This window comes from Mus caroli, unplaced genomic scaffold (genome assembly GCF_978045245.1).
Source record: "Mus caroli unplaced genomic scaffold, Mus_caroli_1 scaffold_9, whole genome shotgun sequence".
Classification (NCBI taxonomy): Eukaryota; Metazoa; Chordata; class Mammalia; order Rodentia; family Muridae; genus Mus; species Mus caroli.
The window spans coordinates 38,873,390-38,899,224 of record NW_028227264.1 but is presented as its reverse complement, the minus strand read 5'-3'; the positions used below and the strand labels follow the sequence as shown (position 1 = coordinate 38,899,224).

Here is a 25,835-nt window from a genome sequence, read left to right as displayed (position 1 = left end):
CACTTTGGTCTTTCTTCTTCTTGAGCTTCAAGTGGTCTATGAAATGTATCTTGGGTATTCAGAACTTCTGAGCTAATATCCACTTATCAGTGAGTGCATACCATGTGTGTTCTTTTGTGATTAGATTACCTCATTCAGAATGAAATTTACTAGTTCCTTCCATTTGCCTTTAAATTTCATGAAGTCATTGTTTTTAATAGCTGAGTAGTACTCCATTGTGTAAATGTACTGCATTTTCTGTTTCTATTCCTCTATTCAGGGATGTCTAGGTTGTTTCCAACTTCTGGCTATTATAGATAAGGTGTTATGAACATAGTAGAGTATGTGTCCTTATTACATGTTGGAGCATCTTCTGCGTATATGCCCAGAAGTGGTATTGCTGGGTCTTCAGGTAGTACTATGTCCAATTTTCTGAGGAACCGCCAAACTGATTTCCAGAGTGGTTGTACCAACTTGCAATCCCACCAGCAATGGAGGAGTGTTCCTCTTTCTCCACATCCTTGCTAGCATCTGCTGTCACCTGAATTTTTTATCTTAGCCATTCTGACTGGTATGAGATGAATCCTCGGTGTTGTTTTGATTTGCATTTCTCTGATGACTACGGATGTTGAACATTTCTTTAGGTGCTTCTCAGCCATTTGGTATTCCTTAGTTGAGAATTCTTTGTTTAGCTCTGTACTGGCTATTTTTGTGTCAACTTGACACAGCTGGAGTTATCACAGAGAAAGGAGCTTCAGTTGAGGAAATGCCTCCATGAGATCCAACTGTAAGGCATTTTCTCAATTAGTGATCAAGGGGGAAAGGCCCCTTGTGGGTGGGACCATCCCTGGGCTGGTAGTCTTGGGTTCTATAAGAGAGTAGGCTGAGCAAGCCAGGGGAGGCAAGCCAGTAAAGAACATCCCTCCATGGCCTCTGCATCAGCTCCTGCTTTCTGACCTGCTTGAGTTCCAGTCCTGACTTCCTTTGGTGATGAACAGCAGCATGGAAGTGTAAGCTGAATAAACCCTTTCCTCCCCAACTTGCTTCTTGGTCATGATGTTTGTGCAGGAATAGAAACCCTGACTAAGACAAGCTCTGTACTCCATTTGTTAATGGGGTTATTCACTTCTCTTGAATCTAACTTCATTAGTTCTTTGTATATATTGGATATTAGCCCTCTATAGGATGTAGGGTTGGTAACGATCTTTTCCCAATCTGTTGGTTGCTGTTTTGTCCTATTGACAATGTCCTTTGCCTTACAGAAGCTTTGGGATTTTCTGAAGTCCTATTTGTCAGTTCTTGATCTTAGAGCATACGCTATTGGTGTTCTGTTCAGGAAATTCTCCCCTGTGCCCATGTGCTTGAGGCTCTTCCCCACTTTCTCTTCTATTAGTTTCAGTGTATCTGGTTTTATGTGGAGGTCCTTGATACACTTGAACTTGAGCTTTGTACAAGGAAATAAGAATGGAATCAATTTGCATTCTTCTACATACTAACCGCCAGTTGAACCAGCACCATTTGTTGAAAATGCTGTCTTTTTTCCACTGGATGGTTTTAGCTCATTTGTCAAAGATCAAGTGACCACGGATGTGTGGGTTCATTTCTGGGTCTTCAATTCTATTCCATCTATCTACCTGCCTGTCATTGTACCAATGCCATGCAGTTTTTATGACAATTGCTCTATAGTACCACTTAAAGTCAGGAATGGTGATTCCCCCAGAAGTTCTTTTATTGTTGAGAATAGTTTTCACTATCCTAGGTTTTTAGTTATTCCAAATGAATTTGAGAATTTCTCTTTCTAACTCTATGAAGAATTGAGTTGGAATTTTGATGGGGATTGCATTGAATCTGTAGATTGCTTTTGATAAGATGGCCAATTTTACTATATTAAACCTGCCAGTCCATGAGCATGGGAGATCTTTCTATCTTCTGAGATCTTTGATTCCTTTCCTCAGAGATTTGCAGTTCTTGTCATACAGATCTTTCACTTGCTTAGGTAGAGTCACGCCAAGGTATTTTATAATATTTGTGACTATAGTGAAGGGTGATGTTCCCCTAATTTCTTTCTCAGCCTGTTTATATTTTGAGTAGAGGAAGGCCACTGATTTGTTTGAATAAATTTTATATCCAGCCATTTTGCTGAAATTGTTTATCAGGTTTCAGAGTTCTCTGGTGGAATTTTTTGGGATCACTTAAGTATACTATCATATTATTTGCAAATAATGATATTTTCACTTTTTCCTTTCCAATTTGTATCCCTTTGACCTCCTTCTGTTGTCTGATTGCTCTGGCTAGGACTTTGGGTACTATATTGAATAGATAGGAAAAGAGTGGGCAGCCTTGTCTAGTCCCTGATTTTAGTAGGATTGCATCAAGTTGCTCTCCATTTAGTTTGATGTTGGTTACTGATTTGCTGGGTATTGCTTTTATTATGTTTAGGTATGGGCCTTGAATTCCTGATCTTTCCAAGACTTTTATCATGAATGTGTGTTAGTATTTTGTCAAATGCTTTCTCAGCATCTAATGAATTAATCATGTGATTTTTTTTTCCCTCTGAGTTTGTTTATATAGTGGAATACTTTGACGGATTTCCATATATTGAACCATCCCTGCATCCCTGGGATGAAGTCTACTTGATCATGATGGATGATTGTTTTGATGTGTTCTTGGATTTGGTTTTGCGAGTATTTATTGAGGAGTTTTGCATCAATATTCATAAGAGAAATTGGTCTGAAATTCTCTTTCTTTGTTGGGTCTTTGTGTGGTTTAGATATCAGAGTAGTTGTGCCTTCATAGAATGAATAGGGTAGCGTTCCTTATGTTTCTACTTTGTGGAATAGTTTGAAGTGTATTGGTATTAGGTCTTCTTTGAAGGTCTGATAGAACTCTGCACTAAACCCATCTGGTCCTGGGCTTTTTTTTTTTTTTTTTTTTTTTTTTGGTTGGGAGACTTATTAATGACTGCTTCTATTTCTTTAGGGGTTATGGGACTGTTTAGATCATTTATCTAATCCTTATTTAACTTTGGTACCTGGTATCTGTCTAGAAAATTGTCCATTTCATCCAGATTTTCCAGTTTGTTGAGTATAGGTTTTTTTAGTAGGATCTGATGATTTTTTTTTTTAATTTCCTCGGTTTCTGTTGTTATGTCTCCCTTTTCATTTCTGATTTTATTAATTTGGATACTGTCTCTTGCCCTCTGTTAGTCTGGCTAAGAGTTTATCTATCTTGTTGATTTTCTCAAAGAACCAGCTCCTGGTCTTGTTGATTCTTTGTATAGTTCTTTTTGTTTCTACTTGGTTGATTTCAGCCCTGAGTTTGATTATTTACTGCAATCTACTCCTCTTCAATGTATTTACTTCTTTTTGTTTTAGAACTTTCACATGTGATGTCAAGCTGCTAGTGTATGCTCTCTCCAGTTTCTTTTTGGAGTCACTCAGAGCTATGAGTTTTCCTCTTACCACTGCTTTCATTGTGTCCCATAAGTTTGGATATGTTGTGCCTTCATTTTCTTTTTTTTTTTTTTTTTTTTTTTTTTTGGTTTTTTTGAGACAGGGTTTCTCTATAGCCCCGGCTGTCCTGGAACTCACTTTGTAGACCAGGCTGGCCTTGAACTCAGAAATCCACCTGCCTCTGCCTCCCAAGTGCTGGGATTAAAGGTGTGCGCCACCACGCCCAGCCTTCATTTTCATTAAGCTCTAAAAAGTCTTAATTTATTTCTTCCTTGAACAATTATAATTGAGTTCAGCGCTGTCCAGCTTCCATGTGTAAGTGGGCTTTCTATTGTTTATGTGGTATTGAAGACCAGCCTTAATCCTTGGTCTGATAGAATGCATAGCATTAATTCAATATTCTTGTGTCTGTTGAGGTTTGTTTTGTGTCCGAGAATATGGTGGATTTTTGACAAGGTACCATGAAGTACTGAGAAGAAGGTATATTCTTTTAGGATAAAATGTTCTGTAGATATCTGTTAAATCCATTTGTTTCATAACTTCTGTTAGTTTCACTGTGTCTCTGTTTAGTTTCTGTTTCCATTGACCTGTCCATTGCTGAGAGTGGAATGTTGAAGTCTCCCACTATTATTGTGTGGGGTGAGTTGTGTGCCTTGAGCTTTAGAAAACTTTCTTTTATGAACATGAGTGCCCTGGCATTTGGAGCATAGATGTTCAGAATTGAGAGTTCATCTTGGTAGATTTTTCCTTTGACCAGTATGAAGTGTCCTTCCTTATCCTTTTTGATAACTTAGGTTGAAAGTCGATTTTATTCTATATTAGAATGGCTACCCCAGCTTGTTTCTTGGGAACATTTGCTTGGAGAATAGTTTTCCCGCCCTTTACTCTGAGGCAGTGTCTGTCACTGAGGTACATTTCCTGTATGCAGGAAAATGTTGGGTCCTGTTTACATCTTCAGTCTGTTAGTCTATGTCTTTTGGGGGAGGATTGAATCCATTGATGTTAAGAGATATTAAGGAAAAGTGATTGTTACTTCATGTTATTTTTGTTGTTAGAGGTGGAATTATGTTTATGTGCCTATCTTCTTCTGTATTTGTTGAAAGATAACTTTCTTGCTTTTTCTAGGGTGCAGTTTCCCTTCTTGTATTGGTGTTTTCCACCTATTATCCTTTGTAGGGCTGGATTCATGGAAAGATATTGTTTAAATTTGTTTTTGTCATGGAATATCTTGGTTTCTCCATCTATGGTAATTGAGAGTTTTGCTGGGTATAGTAGCCTGGGCTGGCATTTGTGTTCTCTTAGGGTCTATATGAAGTCTGCCCAGGATCTTCTGGCTTTTATAGTCTCTGGTGAGATGTCTGATGTAACTCTGATAGGTCTGCCTTTATATGTTACTTGACCTTTTTCCCTTACTGCTTTTAATATTCTTCCTTTCTTTTGTGCATTTGGTATTTTGACTATTATGTGACAGAAGAAATTTCTTTTCTGGTCCAGTCTATTTGGGGTTCTGTAGGCTTCTTGTATGTTCATGGCCATCTCTTTCTTTAGGTTAGGGAAGTTCTCTTCTATAATTTTGTTAAAGATATCTACTGGGCCTTTAAGTTGGGAATCTTTGCTCTCTTCTATACCTATTATCCTTAGGTTTGGTTTTCTCATTGTGTCCTGAATTTCCTGGATGTTTTGGGTTAGGAGCTTTTTGCATCTTCCATTTTCTTTGACTGTTATGTCAATGTTTTGTATGGTATCTTCAGCATCTGAGATTCTCTCTTCTACTTTGTGTGTTCTTTTAGTGATTCTTACATCTATGACTCCTGATTTCTTTTCTAGGTTTTCTATCTCCAGTTACCTCCCTTTGTGCTTTCTTCATTGTTTCTACTTCAATTTTTAGATCCTGGTGGTTTTGTTCAATTCCTTCAACTGTTTGGTTGTGTTTTCCTGTAATTCCTTAAGGGATTTTTTGTGTTTCCTCCTTAAGGGCTTCTACCCGTTTCCCTATGTTCTCCCGTATTTCTTTAAGGGAGTCATTTATGTCCTTCTTAAAATCCTCTATCAGCATCATGAGATATGATTTTAAATCCAAATCTTGCTTTTCCAGTGTGATGTGGTATCCAGGACTTGCTGTGGTGGGAGAACTCGGTTCTGATGATACCAAGTAGCCTTGGTTTTTGTTGATAAGTTTCTTGTGTGAGCCTTTCGACATCTGGTTATCTCTGGTGTTAGTTGGCCTTTCTGTCTCTGGCTGGAGCTTGTTCCTCCTGTGGGTTTGTAAGCCTCTGTCAACATTCCTAGGAGACCATCTCTCTCCTGGCTGGACCTGTGTACAGAAGACTGTGGAACAGCCTTAGCTCCTGGGTCCAGATGGTGACCAAAAAGATCATGTCCCAGCTGCACCACCATTCCTGTGCCCTGTGCACTCCTTGCTGGTCCCAATTTGGATAGTTATTGGAGAGAAAGTGGTGATCTCATCTGAGCCTGGGAGTGAGAGCACTCCTGGGAGACCAGCTCTCTCCTGGTGGGACCTGTCTGTCCTGACTTCTTTGAATGATGGATGACAATGTAGAAGTGGAAGCCAAATAAACCCTTTCCTTCTTGATTTGCTTTTAGTCATGTGTTTCATCTCAGCAATAGAAACCTTAACTAAGACACAAAGACAATCATTAACAGAAGAGATAATAGCAGAACAAAGATTCAGCTTTCCCTAAATTAATCTGAAACTTCTGTTTAATTCAAGCTGAAAGCATGACTACAGCTTCATTGACAGAAGGGTAGGTTTCAGGTCAGCAACAAAGCTATCTTTCCAGCATTGTAGAAGCAGTGCTAATGGGCTCCTGCCCAGCTGTGAGCAGCTTCTTGGTCTCCAGGAAGCTTTTCCTAGTCTAGTTTATCCTGTCAATCCACTCCACACTTTTGCAACTGATTCATGCATTAAACCCTTCTCTGCCTAAAAGATCTTGAATGGTTTCTAGGTTGTTTTGCTTTCTTTTGTCTGGATGCTTTCTGGTACACATAACACATGGATACTGTGGTGTCAATATTTATGTCCCCTAATAATGTCAGAGCCCTAACTCCCAACGTGACCAGGAACATTGAGAGGTTCCTGGGGTTTGTGCAGTCATAAGAATGGGACACTTCTTACACTCTCAAGTGGGTACACGGTAAAATGTCATTCCTCATCAAGTTAAGGAAGGAGACCTCATAATGTAGTGTGCTCTGTCAGCATCTTGATCTTGGACTTTACATCTTTCTGAACAGTGACAAATAACTCGTTCTTGGTTCAGTAACTAGTTTATATTTTTGTATTGTAACCCAAGCTGAATGGGACATCAGGCAATAAAATGTAAAGAAATACCCCAAATCTCTACATGGGAATCCAGACTCCCTAGACTGTAACTACAGTTGGAGATGAGGTCTTTACAGAAATGGTTAGCTGAAAGGGGGACTGTTAGGTAACAGCACTCCTCTGTGGCCTCTGCATCAGCTCCTGCCCTGTCTGAGTTCCTCCCCTGACCTCTCTCAGTGATGGAGACTGTAAGCTGAAACAAACCCTTCCTTCCCCAAGGTACTTCTGCCCATTGCGTTTTGTCATAGCGGTCCTGAGACACTTTTCTTTCTTCATCCTCCTGTTGGTTTTATTTTGCCTTATTTTGAGAGACCAGACCAACTACATCTTGAGTTCAGATTTCATCTTAGAGAACCTGACCTAAGGTTGAACTCAAGTTAATCAACAAGCCTGCACCTAGCCCTAGTCTCCAGGTCATTCCCTAACAACCACCAATAAGGAAAAAAGCAGACATTACAGTTGTACCTAAAGATATTTACTTATAAAAGTTTATGATTTGGCTCCCAGCACCAGCCAGTCATTCTAAAGAGCATCAAATTCTATAATAGCACCCCCCCCCCCAATGAGATGTGTGCCAAGCTGGGTACCTCCTTGCTTGTTTGCTTGCCTCTATAAATGCTTGCTTGAAACTCAGGGCTTCACCCTTTCATCCTGTGTGTCAGTGATGACAGTGTAGCCCATACTCAAGCTTGAATAAAGATCCTAATGTGATTGCATCTGAATAGGTGGTCTTTTGGGGTTCACAAAACAGGCACAACAATTTTAAAAGGAGAAACGGTATTTTTGTTTACTTTACAAGTGTAAAAGTCCAAATGAAGATCTAAGCAATTACCCTAAGAACTGAATTAATATAAAATGTTTCAATAATTTAGGTCAAATGGCTCCCTTATTTTAGCAATTACTTTTAAATTCACACAGTGGACTCCCAGACTCACCGGTGCACATATATAGAGGAATTTTAATCCAGCAACATGGCTTCTCTGGCAAGGGATCACATCCAAAGACCTTCTAGGTCTGTGTGATCTGGTCAGTATATAAACATGCCTTTAATCTCAGGAGACAGAGGCAAGCAGATCTCCGAGTTCAAGGCCAGCCTGGTATAGAGCAAATTTCAGGTAAAGAAAAGCTTAGGTCCAGGGGTGGCATGCCTTTAATCCCAGCACTCAAGAGACAGAGGCAGTTCTGAGTTCAAGTCAGTCAGTCTGGTTGAGTCAGTGAGCTGAGAAGCAGTGGAGTGAAGTGGGGTTCATGGTCTTTAAGTTCGTGAATTTCAGAGGCAGCTTTTACAGGGACAGTTGTACAGTGACAGATTATATTGAGAACAAGTTAGACACAGGTGAAGAATGATCCAGAGAATGAAAAGGAATCAGAAGATTAGAACAGATTGCCAGAGTTAGTTTGAGGACAAGCAGAGCAATTCAGTGAGAAGCTGAGATAAGTCAGATTAAATCAGTCATCTTAGAAAGGAGTTTGAAGGCCGGGCAGTGGTGGCGCATACCTGTAATCCCAGCACTTGGGAGGCAGAGACAAGTGAATTTCTGAGTTCGAGGCCAGCCTGGTCTACAGAGTGAGTTCCAGGACAGCCAGGACTGCACAGATAAACCTTGTCTCAAAACCCAAAAAAAGAGAGAAGGAAGGAAGGAAGGAAGGAAGGAAGGAAGGAAGGAAGGAAGGAAGGGAAGGAAGGGAAGGAAAGGAAAGGAAAGGAAAGGAAAGGAAAGGAAAGGAAAGGAAAGGAAAGGAAAGGAAAGGAAAGGAAAGGAAAGGAAAGGAAAGAGAGAGAGAGAGAGAGAGAGAGAGAGAGAGAGAGAGAGAGAGAAAGAGCTGGGTGTAGTGGTGCACACCTTTTATCCCAGCACTTGGGAGGCAGAGGCAGGCAGATTTCTGAGTTTGAGGCCAGTCTGGTTTACAAAGTGAGTTCCAGGGCTACACAGATAAACCCTGTCTCAAAAAACCAAAAAAGAAAAAAGAAAGGGGAGGGGAGGGGAGGGGAGGGGAGGGGAGGGGAGGGGAGGGGAGGGGAGGGGAGGGGAGGGGAGGGGAGGGGAGGGGAGGGGAGGGGAGGGGAGGGGAGGGGAGGGGAGGGGAGGGGAGGGGAGGGGAGGGGAGGGGAGGGGAGGGAGAAAGAAAGAAAGAAAGAAAGAAAGAAAGAAAGAAAGAAAGAAAGAAAGAAAGAAGGAGGGAGGGAAGGAGGGAGGAAGGAAGGTGTTGCGTCCGCTCTCCACCAGCAAGAACAACACGACCACCAGTCCTTCTAACAGCAGTTTATTCAGCAAACTTCAGTCTTCATCTCTCTTCTTTCTCTTCATCTATATCTCCCTCGAACCCTGGGGCTCTCACTCTTATATACTCTCAGTTCCCATCCACTCACAGCAGGCCACGTCACCTCACCAGGTATGCAGCTTCAGCTAGTCAGGGGCAGCAGGGGCATATCTCCACCAAAATGGATTCGCCAGTATCCTGGTACACCTGCGCAGCTCTCACGATGGTTGTGGCTTATATTCAGGTGAGGAAGTCAGGTGCAAGTCATAAGACTTAGCTGCAGTCCCTGGCGCCTTCTTGGGACTGCTGCCACACCCGCTCCTCACAGGAAGGAAGGAAGGAAGGAAGGAAGGAAGGAAGGAAGGAAGGAAGGAAGGAAGGAAGGGAGGGAGGGAGGGAGGGAGGGAGGGAGGGAGAGAGAGAGAGAGAGAGAGAGAGAGAGAGAGAGAGAGAGAGAGAGAGAGAGAGAGAGAGAGAGAGAGAAAGGAAAGAAGAAAGAAAGGAAGGAAGAAAAAAAAGAAGAGTTCAGAAAGAACTAAAAAGGGTGAGCTTTCTCAGCAATAAGCCTCCAAGACAACTACATCAGGCTAATAAAACATATATTTATATCTGGTGCCCAAGGTAATTGGAGAAGGACAAAGCCCACCAATATTGCAGAAAGCAGAGGACATTGGACAGAAACACCAAAGAGGGCAGGCGACATCTGACAGACAGCTGCAGAGGAGAACGTCACTTGGGACCACCTCCAGAGGAAGCATCTGTTCTTTGAGTTCAGCTGAACACCAGAGAGACTCCTGAGCATCAGCCGGAGCCTTGAGCCCAGAGCAAAGATGCCACAGGACCCTCTGAGGCAACAAAGCACAGTAAGATGCCCCAAAAGATGGTTTCAATTCTATGGTCAGACTTTTTCTACATTCAGGAGACTCCTCCAGAAGACCTCAGCCTTTGGTATTTGTAGAAGGTGTGGTAAGGGTGCAGATCAGCAAGAGAATGAAAGAATGTTTTCCTGCAGCAGACACAGGTGAAAGAATGCTTTGATATAGCAAACGTTTGAAAGAACCCATGAAGAAGGAGTATAAATGTGACTCCACAGACACTGGGAGATGAGCATTAAGCATCAGTTTGGTTTGCTCTGCCTCCCAATTCTTTGCTAACGACACATATGTATTGGTTCACCATTGATGATCTCCACTAATGGTGACACCAGAAAGAAACTAACCCAAGAACTGCTCTGGGGTTCCTGATGCAGCTTGCAGCTTCTGTGGCCTCACCTCAGGCCGGTTGACAAGCTTTGAGGGCTTTCTTCAGGATTAAACTTACAGCTCCTGGTTCATGCATGGTGTCTGCCTGCCTAGAGGACTGGACTGAAGCTGCTGGTTTGTGTGTGGTGTCTGCCTGCCTAAAAGACTGGTCTACAGCTGCTGAGTCATATTTGGTGTTTGCTACAGGACTGAGCTGCTGCCAAAGAAGATAGAGCTCAACCCACAGAACTATTGCTGAACAGGTCCACTTCCCCCATATCCTAATTCCACTACCTCTGGTGGGTGGCGGGCTAGAGGAGAGGTTGAACACTACAAAGGTAGGTTGCAAAACATTTATGCCTACAACCTCCCTTTAACAACAACAAATGTTCATTATCGTATAAATGACCAAAAGCCATCCAAACCCACCTCCTGGGAATGGAGGTATTCGTCTCTTTAAATTGTTTCCTGTCTGGCAGCATTGGTTTCTTTTGAAAGCCAAAAGAAAATTGGGATGTTGGCCAGTCTTAAGAAAGCTGGACAACATTTGTTGTCCAGTCTCTGTGTGCTGTAAAAGTTCAGGCCTTAAATGAAGTCCTGCCTGGAACCGTCGAGAGGCTGGACCAACTTGGTTTCAGGAACTTTGAAGCTGTCCTGGAAGCAAGTTTTGATGTGACAGTTAATGAGGTAGTCTGGGGTTGGATGAAGCAGGATGCCAGCATAAATGTGTCTTAGTGTTTTAGCATCCTTTTCAGCATCCTCACGGTGAATCTTGTCAGGGCTGCTTTAACTTCATTGGTGTCTATAAACATATAAACTTTCACAGGTAATATACATTTCTGCAGTAACATAGGTATGGAATGTGCAGTGTGCACAATTAACTAACGATGGTTTTTTGTTTTGTTTTTTTGGTTTTTTGGTTTTTTTTGCTTTCTGTATGCGCAGGTAACACAACTGCCTTTCTCTTATAAGTTAGCTTGGATATATAACCAAACAAATAAATTTTTATCCATGCCATGTCTTGTTTTTTGTTTGTTTGGTTTGGTTTGGGTTTTGGGGGTTTGAGGGGGTGTTGTTTGGTTGGTTGGTTTTTTGTTTTTGAGGGGTTGGGGTTTTTTGTTTTTGTTTTGTTTTTGAGACAGGGTTTCTCTGTGTAGCTTTGGCTTTGTAGACCAGACTGGCCTTGAACTCACAGAGATCCACCTACCTCTGCCTCCCAAGTGGTGGGATTAAAGGTTGGGTCACCACTGCCCAGTGCCACCCCCTGCCCATTGATAAGTCTTGATGACCATTGTAGCCAACAAGATTTTTTGGCTATGCTTTGTTGAAGTTTTGACTAAAGACATTTCATGCCTCAGCCAGTCTCAGAGCTGTTCCCAAGTAGAGGGACCAACAATACAAGTTACCTGTTTTGTTGGTCTTCATGATTTCTTTCTTTCTGACTGCAGTCACAATCTTTAGGAGGTCTCCGTTGGTCTAATCTGATTTTTATTCATTTTGAAGGAATCCATAGTTTTTCTTTTCCTGATGAAATAAGAGCATATTCTCTTCCCCAATGCAACACAATCCCTGCCTTCCATTCTGAGGTTACCACATGTTTATGCTGATCTAAGTCAGCAGTCCAGTGCTTTTTTTTTTCAGCAGCTGTGTTATAAAGCATTATTTAATCTACCTTTGGGACATTCCATAGCCCCCTTCTGTTCTGTGAGCATTTCCTTTAAAGTCCTGTTAGATCTCTCCATAACTGTTTGACCTGTAGGATTATAAGATACATCTGTAACATTTTTTATGCCATATGTCTAAAAAGTTGTTGTATTCTAAAGGATGCACATTTTGACACATCATCAGCTTCAATCTGTAAAGTCATTTTCCAAGAAAGCCATCGCCTCTAATAAATGTTGCAGTCTCAGAATCAGCCTTTTCAGAACTCGGAGCAGAAACATTCTGATATTCTGAATATCAACTTTATGATACATTAACATATGTACATATATTAATTATCCAATGTCTACAAAACATGTCATCTAGTGTATGTCACTGCTCTAAGGTAGCATCCCTAAGGAGAATCTGGATCCTTAACTCAGAATATTGTATCTCTATGGGCTGCTGATCTACTTCCTCAAGCCTGTGTGGACTTTTCTCATCTGGAACTATCTTTTCTGCTGTCACTGTAGGATCCAGGTTGAGTTCTTCTCAAGATCCGTGACTCTGATTTAAAGAATCCTCCCACCTCTGTTCTATGGCCTGTAACTAGTGTTCCACCTCTCAGTCCTCTCCTGATCTAAGTCTGCGTTATTCTGATCTTCCTTTAAAGGGATATATAAAATTGTAATCACTACTGAACATATAAGTATTTTTATGTTGACAGTCAAAACAAAACTATACGGGGTCCAAATGCCTTCTTCTATCGTGTTTTCCATATTTTAGCATGGAAAATACTTCCTTTTTTAATCTCTCTAATTTTCTCCTTCCTCTGGAGATTTCAGTTTATTTTTCTCTCTCTTTGTTTTAGAGACTTTATCTTCTAATGCTTTCAAAGCTTAATATTGTTTCCTGTACATAAGTTTTCTTAACTCTTTCCCATCTTTATGTGGCTGTTCTTTTTAAGTTATTTAATTTTTCTCTTTATGGACTTCATTTTGTTAATTTTAAACTATTTATTTGTTTATGATGTTTTATACACAGTCTCTCTCTCTCTCTCTCTTTTTTTAATTTAGCATTTAAGCACAATTCTGATTTCTTCTGTGTGTTCTGTCTCCCTCTGCTGTTTAGATTAGGACACTGCAGTGATTAGTTCTGCCCCTGTCTTTCCACTCACAGAGAGAGGTAGAAACTGCAGCGTCTGTGTTTGGGGACCTCTCTAGACTGCCATGCATTCTGCCATCTGTCTTGAGCTCTCATGCCACCCTGCTACACTGGGCTGAGTTGGTGTTTGCCAGGTCATGCCAAGCCTAATCCTCTGCTCTGGGGCTCCCGGTTGCCGGCGGCTTCTGTTATCCCCACCAGCCTCGTGATCCTCCCAGCTCTGGGGCACTGCTCTCCCGATGCCTGGCCCCTCCCCATCAGCAGGCTTTTCCCACTTTGCACAGATGCTTTGGGAGAAACGCAGTGCACCTCTGGAACCCACCAGCTGTGTTAGCTCGTGTCTAACCTTAGAGCTGCACATGAATCTGGGATGCTAGTATGTGCTGAAGGCAGGCTTGTCCCAGAGCTGTTGCTAGGAAATCATTACAAGTCGCTGCCTCCTGGGTGCTAGTGCTAATCTTCAGGCACAGGAGTTCATCCCTTGGCAGGTCCTGTATCTATCTAGGAACCTGCTCTGTTCCTGGGGAGTGCTTGTTCTCTTGCCTTTCACCAGGCTTGGATTCTATGCCCCCATGTTGGGTGCCAAATAAACACAGTAATTAAGGATGTAAGGCTTGTCTGTTCCTGTTCTAACTCATTTTAGCTCCCAAATACTTGACACAGAGCCCTATGATTAACAAGCTTTAAGCACTATGACTAGCAGATATTCATCTACGCTAACCCTCTCAGCTGCCTGTTTCCCACTCACATGGCCCTTTACCTTCAATCTGAGTCTCACCTGGCTTGTTCTGTTCCATGTGTGTCCTCATGGCGAATCCCTTGGTGACATGCTCATCATGACTCCTCCTGGACCCTCTGCCTCAACCCCAGCTCTCCACATGGTCTCTCTACCTCTTCTCTTTCCCCATAGTCCTCCTACTTCTCTCTTCCTGGGACCCTGGTCCTGGTCCTGCCTTCTCTGCGCAGTCATAGACCGATTAGCTTTTTATTAACAAAACAGAGAAAATTGGGGAGCAGTCTTTATACAACATTGATGCAGGAGATGATTTAGCAGTCAAGACAACCCCACTGTCTGTACTGTAACCAAATCCCTGGGCAAAGAAATCAGCATCTGAATACACAGTGCACAAAACCATTCTCCAACACATACTGGTTTTATTTCATTTACTTTTACAAAACAATTGTTTAATACTTTCTCACATTTTTTATGCAGATACATAAGTAACGTGTAGAAAGGAAGAATAACACCTCTCTAACACAAAGTGACTGATGCCAACATCCCGGGTGCTGGGCACCATGGAAGACATTTATTTATCACCATCAGAATCCCCCAGGTTACTCACTTCCATGTCTTCTATCTCATTTTCCATCTCAGTGTTCTTTTCAGGAGGGGCTCTGCCTGAACCCCCACCCTCATCTTCAAGAGAAGCTCTGCCTGAAGCACCCCTCTCAGTCTCAGGAGGGACTCTGCCTGAACCCCACTTCTCAGCATCAGGAGAGGCTCTGCTTAAACCCCACCTCTCAGCAAAAGAAAGGGCTCTGCCTGAGTCCCATCTCTCAAAAATATCAGGAGGGCCTTCACCTAAACTATCCTTGTTTTCTGGCACCTGCTCTTCAGTCGTCTCCCAAGTAGATTTCATTGCTGTGTTCTGGGTTTCTGGAAGCTTCAATGACAACAATCCACTCAGTATGGCCAGGATCCCAAATAAAATCTAGACGGTATGTTAAATAAATAAATAAATAAATAAATAAATAAATAAATAGTAATAACAGTTACACACCCAAAAAAAAAAAGAAATGTGACTTTCAGAGAATAAGAAGTACTGGACCTTATTCAGAGAGCAACAGAGTTGGGACTGACATTAGATGTTAATGTGTTTGCTGAGGTCTTTAGGTGCCTGTGCTAGGCTGGGAGGTCACTTTAGCGTCTTTGGAGCTTAATCTCCATTCATTCATTCACAAACCACTGAGAAGCATCTGGAGGAGAGGAAGAGCCAGCTCCTGCTTGCATTACTTCCCTTGCAAACTCTGCCCTGGGAACTATGGCAAAGGGGATGAGCGCGGGGGTGGGGGAGTCTTGCATCTTATTCTAGATGCCAGAATCTACAGAAGCCAGGCTCGAGTTAAGTCAACCCTGAACACTCGTCAGGAACTAGTACACTGCACCATCCAGTGTCATGGAGTCTCTGACCCCTGGGACAAGATCACAGACTCAATCCAACTATAAGTAAAGGATTTATTGATTACTGCTAGCAGGACAACAATCTCTGGGCCAAGCTGAAGATTGCCATGAGAAGGGGAGTGAGGGAGGGATTTTTAAAGCTGAAAACCATTAAGACCTTGAACATCTGCCCAAGGAAGCCAAGAGATGTTTTGCTCTGCCAAGATTAGGTAGTCAAGGTGACCTGAAAGCCTGCATAGGCAGGTTACAGAGCCAGCATGCAGTCTGTTGTAACATAAACAACGAGATGATCATGGCTTTACATTTCTGAGTGGAAAGTAGATGAGTCGAGGAGGGAGGGTGTGGGGGACCTGGGAACTTATCTTCCAGGGACTGGAGTCAGAGACAAAGGACTGGTGGATACCAAAATGGATCTCTATCATAAAAATGGAATCTTTGTAGCCATCATATCCGTTAATGATGGGGAAGAGGAACAAATAAATGAAACTTCCAATGAGTTGGAACCTACAGAAATTAAGGGAAACAAAGACAGTGAGAATTCATTGCTGTGTGGCATGGCGAAGACCTGTGGATCTCATTTCCTATAAAAGCTCATAAGATCTCACTATGCAGCTTAGGCTAACCACAAATTCACAATCCTCCTACCTCAGCCTCCAGAATATTGGGATCCTTACCATGCCGTGTGGCAATAATTGCCAGCCAGGTAGTAGACAAGTCCCCACTTCTTCATCCTACCACTCTGACCAGCTCTCCTCAGCCTACAAACCTCAAAAACACCACAGCAGACCTCTGCCCTGCTAGGCAGGCAAATCCCTCCCTTCTGGGAAGACTCTCTGGTCCCACTTACCCTTCAGCCATCTTTGTCACTGTCCCCAGTAGTCCTCTGTCCTTCCCACAACTCACTTTTTTTCTTCCTGGTATCTGTCTTCCTCAATAAAAACCAGTCTTAAGCCATTATCATATATATATCCACTCTGCCTGAGTTCTGGCTACTTGGCCCCTCTTGGATCTTGTATGAGTTATTTAATGTCCTCAGATTCCTTATCTATAAGATGGAACTAAGAATGGCACCTATTGGTGCTGGGGGAAATGGCTCAATCAGTAAGGTGTCTACTACACAAGCGTAAGGACTTGAGTTCAGATCCCCAGCTCCTACATGAAAGGCCAGATAGAGCAGCATGCACCCATCACCGCAGCACTGGGGAAACGGAGGCAGCTGGATCCCTGGAGCATTGTCTGACAAGTCAGCAAGCTCCATTTCAGGGAGAGACCCTGCCTCAAATATAATGTGGAGGGCCAGAAGGATGGATCAGCAAGTAAAGGTGTTTGCTGAGCAAGTCTGACAACATGAGCCCAACCCCCAGAACACTATACATAAAGAAAGGTGGAAGCCCATAAAGACAGGATGCGCATAAAGGCACTACAGAGTGATCCTCTGACCTCTGCACACAAGCTGTGGCGCTCATACCCACATGCACACTTCACACAACACGTACCAATGATGTCTTTAAAGTGGAGAGAATAGCTGAGGAAGAACCATGGTACCAACCTCTGGCCTCTACACATCCACACATACTGGATACACTCATGCGAATGCGCTCATGGCACATGCACAAAGGGTATTTAATACCTGCCTACAGGGACTACTGAGGTGGTGGTGTAGTTGAGGCTGAGACCAGTGCCTGGCTCATGATGAAAAGTGAATACACACTAGCTGTCATTACTGTCTCATGATGAACATGTTTTCAAGGTTTTGCCACTCCCGCTGTGATATATATTATCAAGCAGGACATGTGTTTGAGTCCCCTTGCCCATCCTATCCTTAGGTGTCCTTGTGTCCATCCCCTTTCCCAGCATTCCTGGACCTGCCCCTCTACGACTTGACAGCTCCCCCACCCCAAAGTTGCTCTTCCCAGGCACAAGGGGGACAAGTTCCTGTCCTGCTCTATCCTAATTGCTGTGCCCCTGTGATGTGACCTGTGGAGCTTAGCCACTCACTCCTGCCGGCCCTTCAGTCTCCACCTCATCCCCCTCATTCCACCTTAACATTGTTGCTCCAGGGGCTCTGCTCTTAGGTCCCCTAGATCTGCATCTCTGAGCTCCAGCTACGCAGGAACACCCACCTTAGGGTCTCATCCTGGACATCTTGTAAGTATCCCACCTGCATCATAGTCACATTGGATCTCTCCAGTCCTTCCAGTGACTTTTTCTGGCCTCAGACACCCAACAGGCCATCAAGGGCCACCAGGGATTGTGGATATGACCTTCCCGCCTGTAGCTTGAACATTAATTATCTTCTGGGCTCTCTGCCATCGTCCCAGGCTCTATGCAACAGTTAGTAGCCGCAGTGCCTGTATCCAGTGTCCCTTTTCCCTCTGAACCTCTGTTTTTCCATTCCCTGTGCATGAAGTCTGCGTCCGCCTGGCTAACTCTTCCTGGACTCTGTATACAGACAAAAGGTCCCTCCCTGCAGGAAGCCTCTCTGACCTTAGCAGCCCACTCTCATGCCCCATGCTCCAGCCATCTCTCTGGCTGTCAGTGTTAGCTCTTCTCCCCTCCCTGATGCCTGCAAGTCTTAGGATACAGACTTCCCCTTTCATTCCTGCTTTTTCACCTAGCAGGGTACCAAGGCAAGACTGAAAACCAGCAGGGCAAATTCCAAATTCGGTATCTCTATGTCTGATGTCAAAGCGCTCTTCAGATCTCCACCTCCTTCTCACTTTGTTGACTGACCAAGTTTCTCTCTCTCGGGCTGGTCGCACACCCAGTCTGCAGCTCTCCTTGGCAGAGCTTTCCCATGGCTCTGGCATCTCCAACTTCTTGGGGTCTCCAAAGCAACTCAGGCTTCATCTTCATAGCTCCACACAACGGCCTCTCTGGGCCTCCATGCAGGGACACTCCTAACACATGCCTGAACTCAGTGGCTTTCCTTGGCTGTAGAGGGAGAGTCCACAGACCCCTTCTTGTGTCCTTGGCTCCAGTGTGGCCTAAGCTGACAAATTCCAGCTGTTTGCTGGAGCTGGAACTTCAAATACATTTTCATCAGCTTCACTGCTTAAACTTTTGATTAATTCTTTTTCACCAGTTGGAAGCTCAGCTAGGTGGGGCCTTGCCCTGAGGGTACCATTCCCTTTTTCCACTTAGCATCAGGCTTTTCTTCGATCTGTTTATCTCCACCAGCACAGAGCTCAGCTCCATTACACTTCCTGATGTTCCTTTTCTCCTCAAACTGTAATTTGGGGTTTTTTTTTTCTTGTCCAGTTTGCTCCTTTTCATTATAAATCTGTATAAGACTTGCCACTAATAACCATGTGGCACAGTAAATACTAGGCTGCCTCAAAATCTCTTCTGCCAACACCATTAATCCAAAACTCTTCATTCAATGTAGCCTCAGGTAGCCACATTCTTTGCCAAAATATCACAGGAATGATTTCTAGGCCACTTACTAATTTTCTATCCCTCTGAAACCTCTGAAGCTAGGCCACTGTAATCTCACTTGCTCTCAGCACCACTGTCTTCCACACTCTTCCTAGTATGACCCACTAAACTCTGCTCAAAGCTTCAACGGCTTTCCTAATCCAAAGTCCACAAGCAGCATGGTCAGGCCTGTCACAGCAAAACCCCAGTCCCTGATACCAACTTCTACCTTAGTCACTGTTCCACTGCATGGTAAAGAGACACTGTGACAACAAAAACTTTTATAAGAGAACACATTTAATTGGGGCTGGCTTAGAGTTTCAGAGGTTCAGTCCATTATCATCATGGTGGGGAGCATGGTAACACACAGGTAGACATGGTGCTAGAGAAGCAGTGGAGAGTTCTACATCTGGACATGCAGGCAGCAGGAAGAGTAAGACAATGAGACTGGCTTGAGCTTTTGAAAGCTCAAAGCCCAACCCCAAAAACACACTTCCTCCAACAAGGTCACAACTCCTGATCCTTTCAAATAGTGCCACTCCCTGGTGAGTCTACTGAGGGGGTGAGGGGGCATTCTTATTCAAACCACATTCTGTTGATTTTAAGGTGTGAGACTTTTGCTAATAATTATTTTCTGCAGGTCTCTTTTCTTGCTTGTACAAGAGGAAACAGCAGTATCTGTTTTCTACAAATAATAATAATGCTGGGCATGGTGGTGCACGTCTTTAATCCCAGCACTTGGGAGGCAGAGGCAGGCGGATTTCTGAGTTCAAGGTCAGCTTGGTCTACCAAGTGGGTTCCAGGACAGCTAGGGCCACACAGAGAAGCCCTGTCTCGAAAAAAACAAAAATAATAATAATAATTGTAACAACAACATCTGAAAGCGCTTAAAACTAAGCCCCCTTAGGTATCTGTTAAATAAAAGATCCTTTTTATTCTATAGCCCTTAAAACACTTGGCAAATATCCTTCCCTACGACTTTTTGTGTGAATTTATAGTAGTTTGCTTTTATGGATTTGTCTGTCTTCTTTTTGTGAGTTTTGCTCCTTGCTTTAAAGAACATTTTGATCTCTGTGATCTCTGCCACCCTCCCTCCTTCCCTCTCTTCCTTCTTCCCTCTCCAAAAGAAAAAAAATAAAGTGCTAGTTCAAAGGAGAAAATTTCACAAAATTCCCTGCCTTAAAATGGGTGGCGGATTTTCCCCGAACTCCTTCTGTGTGCATCTTTGAGGTCAACCTCTGACTTCTGCATGCCCATATTCTTTCTTTTCCTATAAACAAGTTCTCCCAAGTTAAATTTGCGGAGCTAACTTTATTTCTGTCTGTTCCAGCAAGCTATCGATGATTTCAAAATAATTGGGTCAATAAGAGCTGGGTGCATTGTAATGTTTCCTGTACCACATCAGGTTGGGCCACCAAGGCACACCACGTAATTCTCTTTTCTTCAGCACTAGGCAGTTATTAGCAAGAATAACCAATTTCACTTGAGTCATCTGATCATCTTCATGATTTACTTTTCACTTGGCGTAACAGTTTGGAGCTTGGAGATAACTTGCCTCCTTTATAGAAACTTAAAGGTCCTTTGGAAACTCAGTTGTGTTGGATGGTGTTTTGCTTGGGCAAACATGTGAAGGCGTGTTTTCCTGAAGTGGACACACGTGAAAGGATATTTTGCTAAAGAAGACATGTAAAGGAACATTTTGCTGAAGCTGACTCATGAAGCTGACAGGTGAAAGGCTAAGGCAGACTCGTGGAGGAACATTCAATGAAGCAGTCACAGGTGAAAGGATGTTTCACTAAAGTAAGCATGTGACAAAACATATGATAAAGGAGTCTTTGCTAATGACACACATGTATTGGTCTACCTTACATTGTGTAGTTGAGCTCCATTTGTTGGGACTCCACAGAGAGAAACGCACCAAAAACTTGTGGTGGCATGTTGTGGCTTCTTGTCACTTCAACAGACTCATGTGCTGAGGCAAGACCCATGGAGGACATGAGATGTTTGGAGGGAGTATACACAGGACTCAGGGGACAGTGACAGTGATGGAGGCTGGACTGGGCTTGCTTGCATAGCTAACACTTCTTGGTCTTGAGCCTTTGCTTTGGCAAGAGAGGCAGAGCTGAGAACTTCTGGCATTCCTGTTGGCCCTGGTCCCTCCTGCTGACTCATGCCAATTCAGCTGAGGCCTGGCTGTTCCTGCTGTTGTGTCACTACTGCTGATTCATGTTTTCTATCCCAACTCTAACAAACTAGACTGCTGGTATACCCGGAAGTGTTTGTGAGTGAATCGGGCTGCCGTTGTTGATTTCCTGACAACACAGATAGGATTTGCTCCAAAGAACCATTTCTAAACAGGTCCACTTCCCCCATATCCTTTCTTTTCCACTACCTCTGGTGGGTGGTATACTAGAAGAGAGGTTAAAGTGTTTAAGAACCTAGCTTTGAAAAAGTTAAAACCCCCAACCAAGAGCACTTGCCAATGTGTCCAGAGTGGGAGAAAAGCAAGTCACACTGACGACAGCTATTTCTCAACCTAAACCAACTGATGAAAGAAGCTGGGCTCTGGTACCCCAAAGAGGCAGACTTTGCTGAGCATTTGTTCCTGGGGTGTGGGAGTTACTCCTTCAGGCCAATGATTCCCAAAGAGTAATTTGCTTTCCACTTATGTCTACAAGATATTGGTGGGACTCAAAACTTTGGTTTCTCCTGAGGTTATGTTAGTATATTCTACAAAAAATATATTGGCATGGTGTTGAAGAGTAAGTTTGGTCAATAAAATGTTATCTACACAGCATGAAGACATCAATTCACTCCTCAGAACCCACACAAAAAGGCTAGTGGTAGTGCATGTTTGCCATCCCAGCATCGTGGAGACAGAGATGGGTAGATCCCTCGGTGCTGGCTGTTCATCCACCCTAGAGGACTTGGTAATTGCCAGGTCAATATAAGCAATCCTACCTCAAAGATGGGTGGCTCCTGAGGAGTGCCTGAGGTTGACCTCTGGCCTCTGCACACACATACATGCACACACATGAACCTGCACACACATACACAAATGTATTAGTATTCAAGCAATAAGAAGGGAGCTCTTCAGGACAATGAGAGCTGTGACAACAGATGTGAAGTGAAGTAGAAAAGAACCCTGGGATGAAGAAGATGTTGTGTCCACGTGTTGTGCTTGAAGTCATTGACTTGGCTAAAAGTGGGAGGCAAGAAGAAGATGGTCTCCAAATCACTTACAAGCTCCAAAGATGTCTAGAAAGAATAGCCAGGAACCTAGTTGTAAGACACATTTGAGAGTTGAAAGAGATGGAGGAGGGGCACATTGAAATCTTGAAAAAAAAAAGCAGCAGTCAGAAGAGAAGTGAGCATTAAGAGAGAACAAGAAGCATAGAGGAACAACTCCACAGGGAGGGTTTGGAGGAGGAAGGCGATTGTGCTGAGGATCCCAAGTGTCACATGCTACCATCCCTGTCTTCCTCCTCCCAAAGCCAGGTGATCCACCCACCCTCCCGGCCTCTCAGTCCTTCCATGCTACTGAGCGAAACTGCTCCACTTTCCAAACCCAAGCCAACAGCTCACGTTGCCAGGACCAGGAGAACTCAAAGGAAAGAAAGGCCCTCAGGGCACCACAGACTCTGAGGGAGCAGGCAACCCCCAAACTTTCCCCAGAGCAGCATACCCACTATGGAAGTGCAGAGGCAAGGGCAGAGCTAGGTGGTGGGACAGAAGCCTAAGAGGTGACACTGGGTAGACCCCTGCTGCACTGCTGGTGGCTGCTGGTTAAGGGTGGAATAAAATGGATAGTAACTGGGGGGGGGGGCACTGCTGAAGGCAGTCAGTGGGCAACAAAACCACCCGCACCTCCCTACTTACCCTCTGGTGAGCTAGCCTGTTTCTACAGACCTCTATTATACAGTGATTATAGTGGCCTTCCAAGGAAGGAAGGAAGGAAGGAAGGGAGGGAGGGAGGGAGGGAGGGAGGGAGGGAGAGAGAGAGAGAGAGAGAGAGAGAGAGAGAGAGAGAGAGAGAGAGAGAACAGAAGGAAGGAAAGAAGCAGCAACATTGGTTGTGCTGCCTGCCAGCTAACATCCCCACACACACCCCCCACCCCCCACACACACAACCCCCGTGTCTAGGAAGCGGTAAGGACCTGCGGCAGGAAGATCCAGACTTTGGAGAAGTGACTGGTGAATGGGATGAAGATGCTTGAAACGTGGGACACCATGTTGCTGCTCCCTACAGCCAAGCACCTGAAAACACCAGGAGAGTTAATACACAGGCAACTACCAGGAATGAGCAAAGCAGAGGGTGCGGAGGGTTGGACCCACACTCAATCAAATAAGTGGCCAACGGATTCTACCTTCATTGTATGAGACAGCTGTATATATGAGCATGCACATAAGCAAGGCGTAAGCCGACATCAATCTACTGTTTAAATGAGGCTCTTGTGTTTACAGCAAGCTTAATAACAAGGATCCAGCTTAATAACAAGGATCGGGTAGGTTTGTTTAGGGTAGGGTATGGGAATTTCGGAGAACAAAATACTTGTCTATGGACTGTTCTATTAATGTCAAGCAATGTCTTTAAGACTTATTTTAACTTTTTGTTTTGGATTGTGTGTGTGTGTGTGTGAGTGTGTACACACGTACCACATGTGTCCAGGTGTTGGATCCCCTGGAGCTAGAGTTATAACCTGCAGTTGTAAGAGCTACTGTACAGGTACCCGCCACAGAGTCAAGGACTTGACTCAGGATACAACTCAAGGGAGGAATGTAAGGGCTAAGGTTAGCCTGTACGCCCTTCCTGGAATGCTGGGGGCTGTTGTTCATGGAAGATAACAAGTCACAAAGCCTCCACTTCAGTAAACAAGTTTGCTGGCCCCAACTGCACAGGATCCTTGATCACATGTAGGCAAATGTACACAGGCAGGAAATGTATCAGAATGGAAGCTTGGTCCCCCTTGAATGACAGAGGGGAAATACCGTAGCCTTGTGGGTTCTGCCTTTATGAGCACCTGGCTAACCTAATTGAGTGTCATTCACTGGGAACCCAGGAATGGACCTGGCCACTGTCTGTCTTCCTGACCAGTATTAAATGAAGCTTGCTCTAATTGAACAATCATGGATTTGGTCTTCTCGAAATTTTCAGGCTTAACACACTAAGTCACCTGATATGAGTTCTGTTCAGTACTTCATGTCAAACCCAGATTCTCAGGCATGCTGGGAGCTGTGGTTTGAATGTGAAATACACCCTCCCCAATGCCCCTAGGCTCGTGGATTTTAACACCTGGTTCCCAGCTGGTAGCACTGTTTTCAAAGGTTCTGGAGCCCTAAAGAGGTAGAGCCTCGCTGGGCAGTGGTGGCGCATGCCTTTAATCCCAGCACTTGGGAGGCAGAGGCAGGCAGATTTCTGAGTTTGAGGCCAGCCTGATCTACAGAGTGAGTTCCAGGACAGCCAGGGCTACACAGAGAAACCCTGTCTCGCAAAACCAAAAAAAGAAAAGAGAGAGAGAGAGACAGAGAGACAGAGACAGAGAGAGAGAGAGACAGAGAGAGAGAGAGAGACAGAGAGAGAGACAGAGAGAGAGAGAGAGAGACAGAGAGAGAGGTAGAGCCTCCCTAGAGGAAATTTGTCACTGGGGTAGGTAGGCTTTGAGGTGTTATAGCCTGGCCCCACTTCCTTTGCTGATGGAAAAGGGCCGGCCAGTTTTCATGCTCCTTCCTCCCAGCCTACCTCACCCCACAAATTATAAACCAAAACAAACCCTTTCACTCTTAAAATTTACTTTGTTGGGAGATTTTTATCATAGCAACAGAAATGAAACTAATACAGAAATCGGTACCATGCAGCGGGATCCTTGCCGTGGTGTTGGGAGTGTTAAAAAACTGCAGGGGCCTTTCAAGTTGGACTAACTGCATTTTCATCATGAGTTGGCCTTGAGCCTTTTGGGGTCAGGGGAGGAATGTTGTGGTTTCATTAGGAAATGTCTCCTAAAGGCTCACGGGTTTTAACACTTGATCTCCAGCGGTGACAGTTCGGGAAGGTCTGGCATCGCTGGGAGATGGAGCCTTGCTAGAGGAAGCATGTCACTGTGGGCAAGCTTCGCACAGATGCCCTGTCACTGTCGCATCACCAGCCCAACCAAGACAGCTTTTAATGTGAGTCTTTTGAATCATGGGTACTCCTGGGCGTGGCTGTTCATATTTGTAGTCCTAGCATTTTGGGGAGGAAGCTGAAGCAGGAGGATCGCTACAAGTTTAAGCCCACCGTAGGCTACAGTGTAAAGCTCTGTCTGTACTTTATCTTTTCTAGGTCGTACACATTTGTAAGTAACTCAGTTATTAAAGCTTGATGCTCCTTGGAGGAAGAATTCACACATCAGCAGATCTTCAGATGTTCAGGAAGCCTACGGAATGTGTTCTAGATGCTGTGTATTAAATAGTCGTGTGCTGGGCTCTCCTCCCGCTTCCTCCCTTTTTCTTCCCTTCTTCCCTTCCTCCCAGCACCCTGCCATTTCCTTCCCTCCTTCTTTCCTTTCCTTTCTTCTTTCCCATCTGGCTTATTTTCGAGGACATGTACCTGTGGCTGTAAACCAACCAACTAAATAAAAACTGGTCTTACAAATACCATCATGTACATGATGGCAATGCCAACCGACATGGTTTAGTCGGATAGCCATCCTTTTGCATACACTATGCATTTTCTCAGCAGATATGTATGCTGTGAATAGATCTGGAACTAGGGGAGCCCACAGTTCTGGGGCAGAACTGGACTGGACAGAAATCCATCCAAGTACTCAGAGGCACCCAGAGGCCACAGCAGGCCACGTGCCCCATTTTACAGAGCATTCTCTTCTCTGCAGCTCCATCGGGGTGCCAGCCTGAGCTGACAAGTAAATGAGCTCCCTCTGTGTTGTGTGACAGACACAGTATCCCCAATGACCCCTTATACAATCTGCACTCCATCCTGTCAGCTGCTGAGCACTGTCTGACCGAACTCCCAGAAGCCCCGCCCTCAATGCTTTTCCCTCTGTTCCTGAGTTCTGGGCAAGCAGCCCATCCCTTATGATGCCCAGATTTTTTTCCATGAGTGTTCTGCACATTTCCACTGAACGGGAAGAAAAACCAAATAATGGAGATCTGAGTTCTTT

At 44.1% G+C, this 25,835-nt stretch overlaps 1 protein-coding gene across 1 annotated transcript in view; it reads right to left on the bottom strand.

The window, feature by feature from the left end:
- Positions 1 to 14,221: 14,221 nt before the first annotated feature.
- The window catches only part of Slc22a16 (solute carrier family 22 member 16), a 34,454-nt gene continuing 22,840 nt past the window's right edge, over positions 14,222 to 25,835 (bottom strand). The window contains exons 7-8 of the mRNA XM_021174548.2: positions 22,836 to 22,935; positions 14,222 to 14,791 (exon numbers count right to left, since the gene is read on the bottom strand). Of these exons, the coding sequence (XP_021030207.1) occupies positions 14,387 to 14,791; positions 22,836 to 22,935 (505 nt within the window). The 3' untranslated portion in view covers positions 14,222 to 14,386. The remainder of the gene's footprint in view (positions 14,792 to 22,835; positions 22,936 to 25,835) is intronic.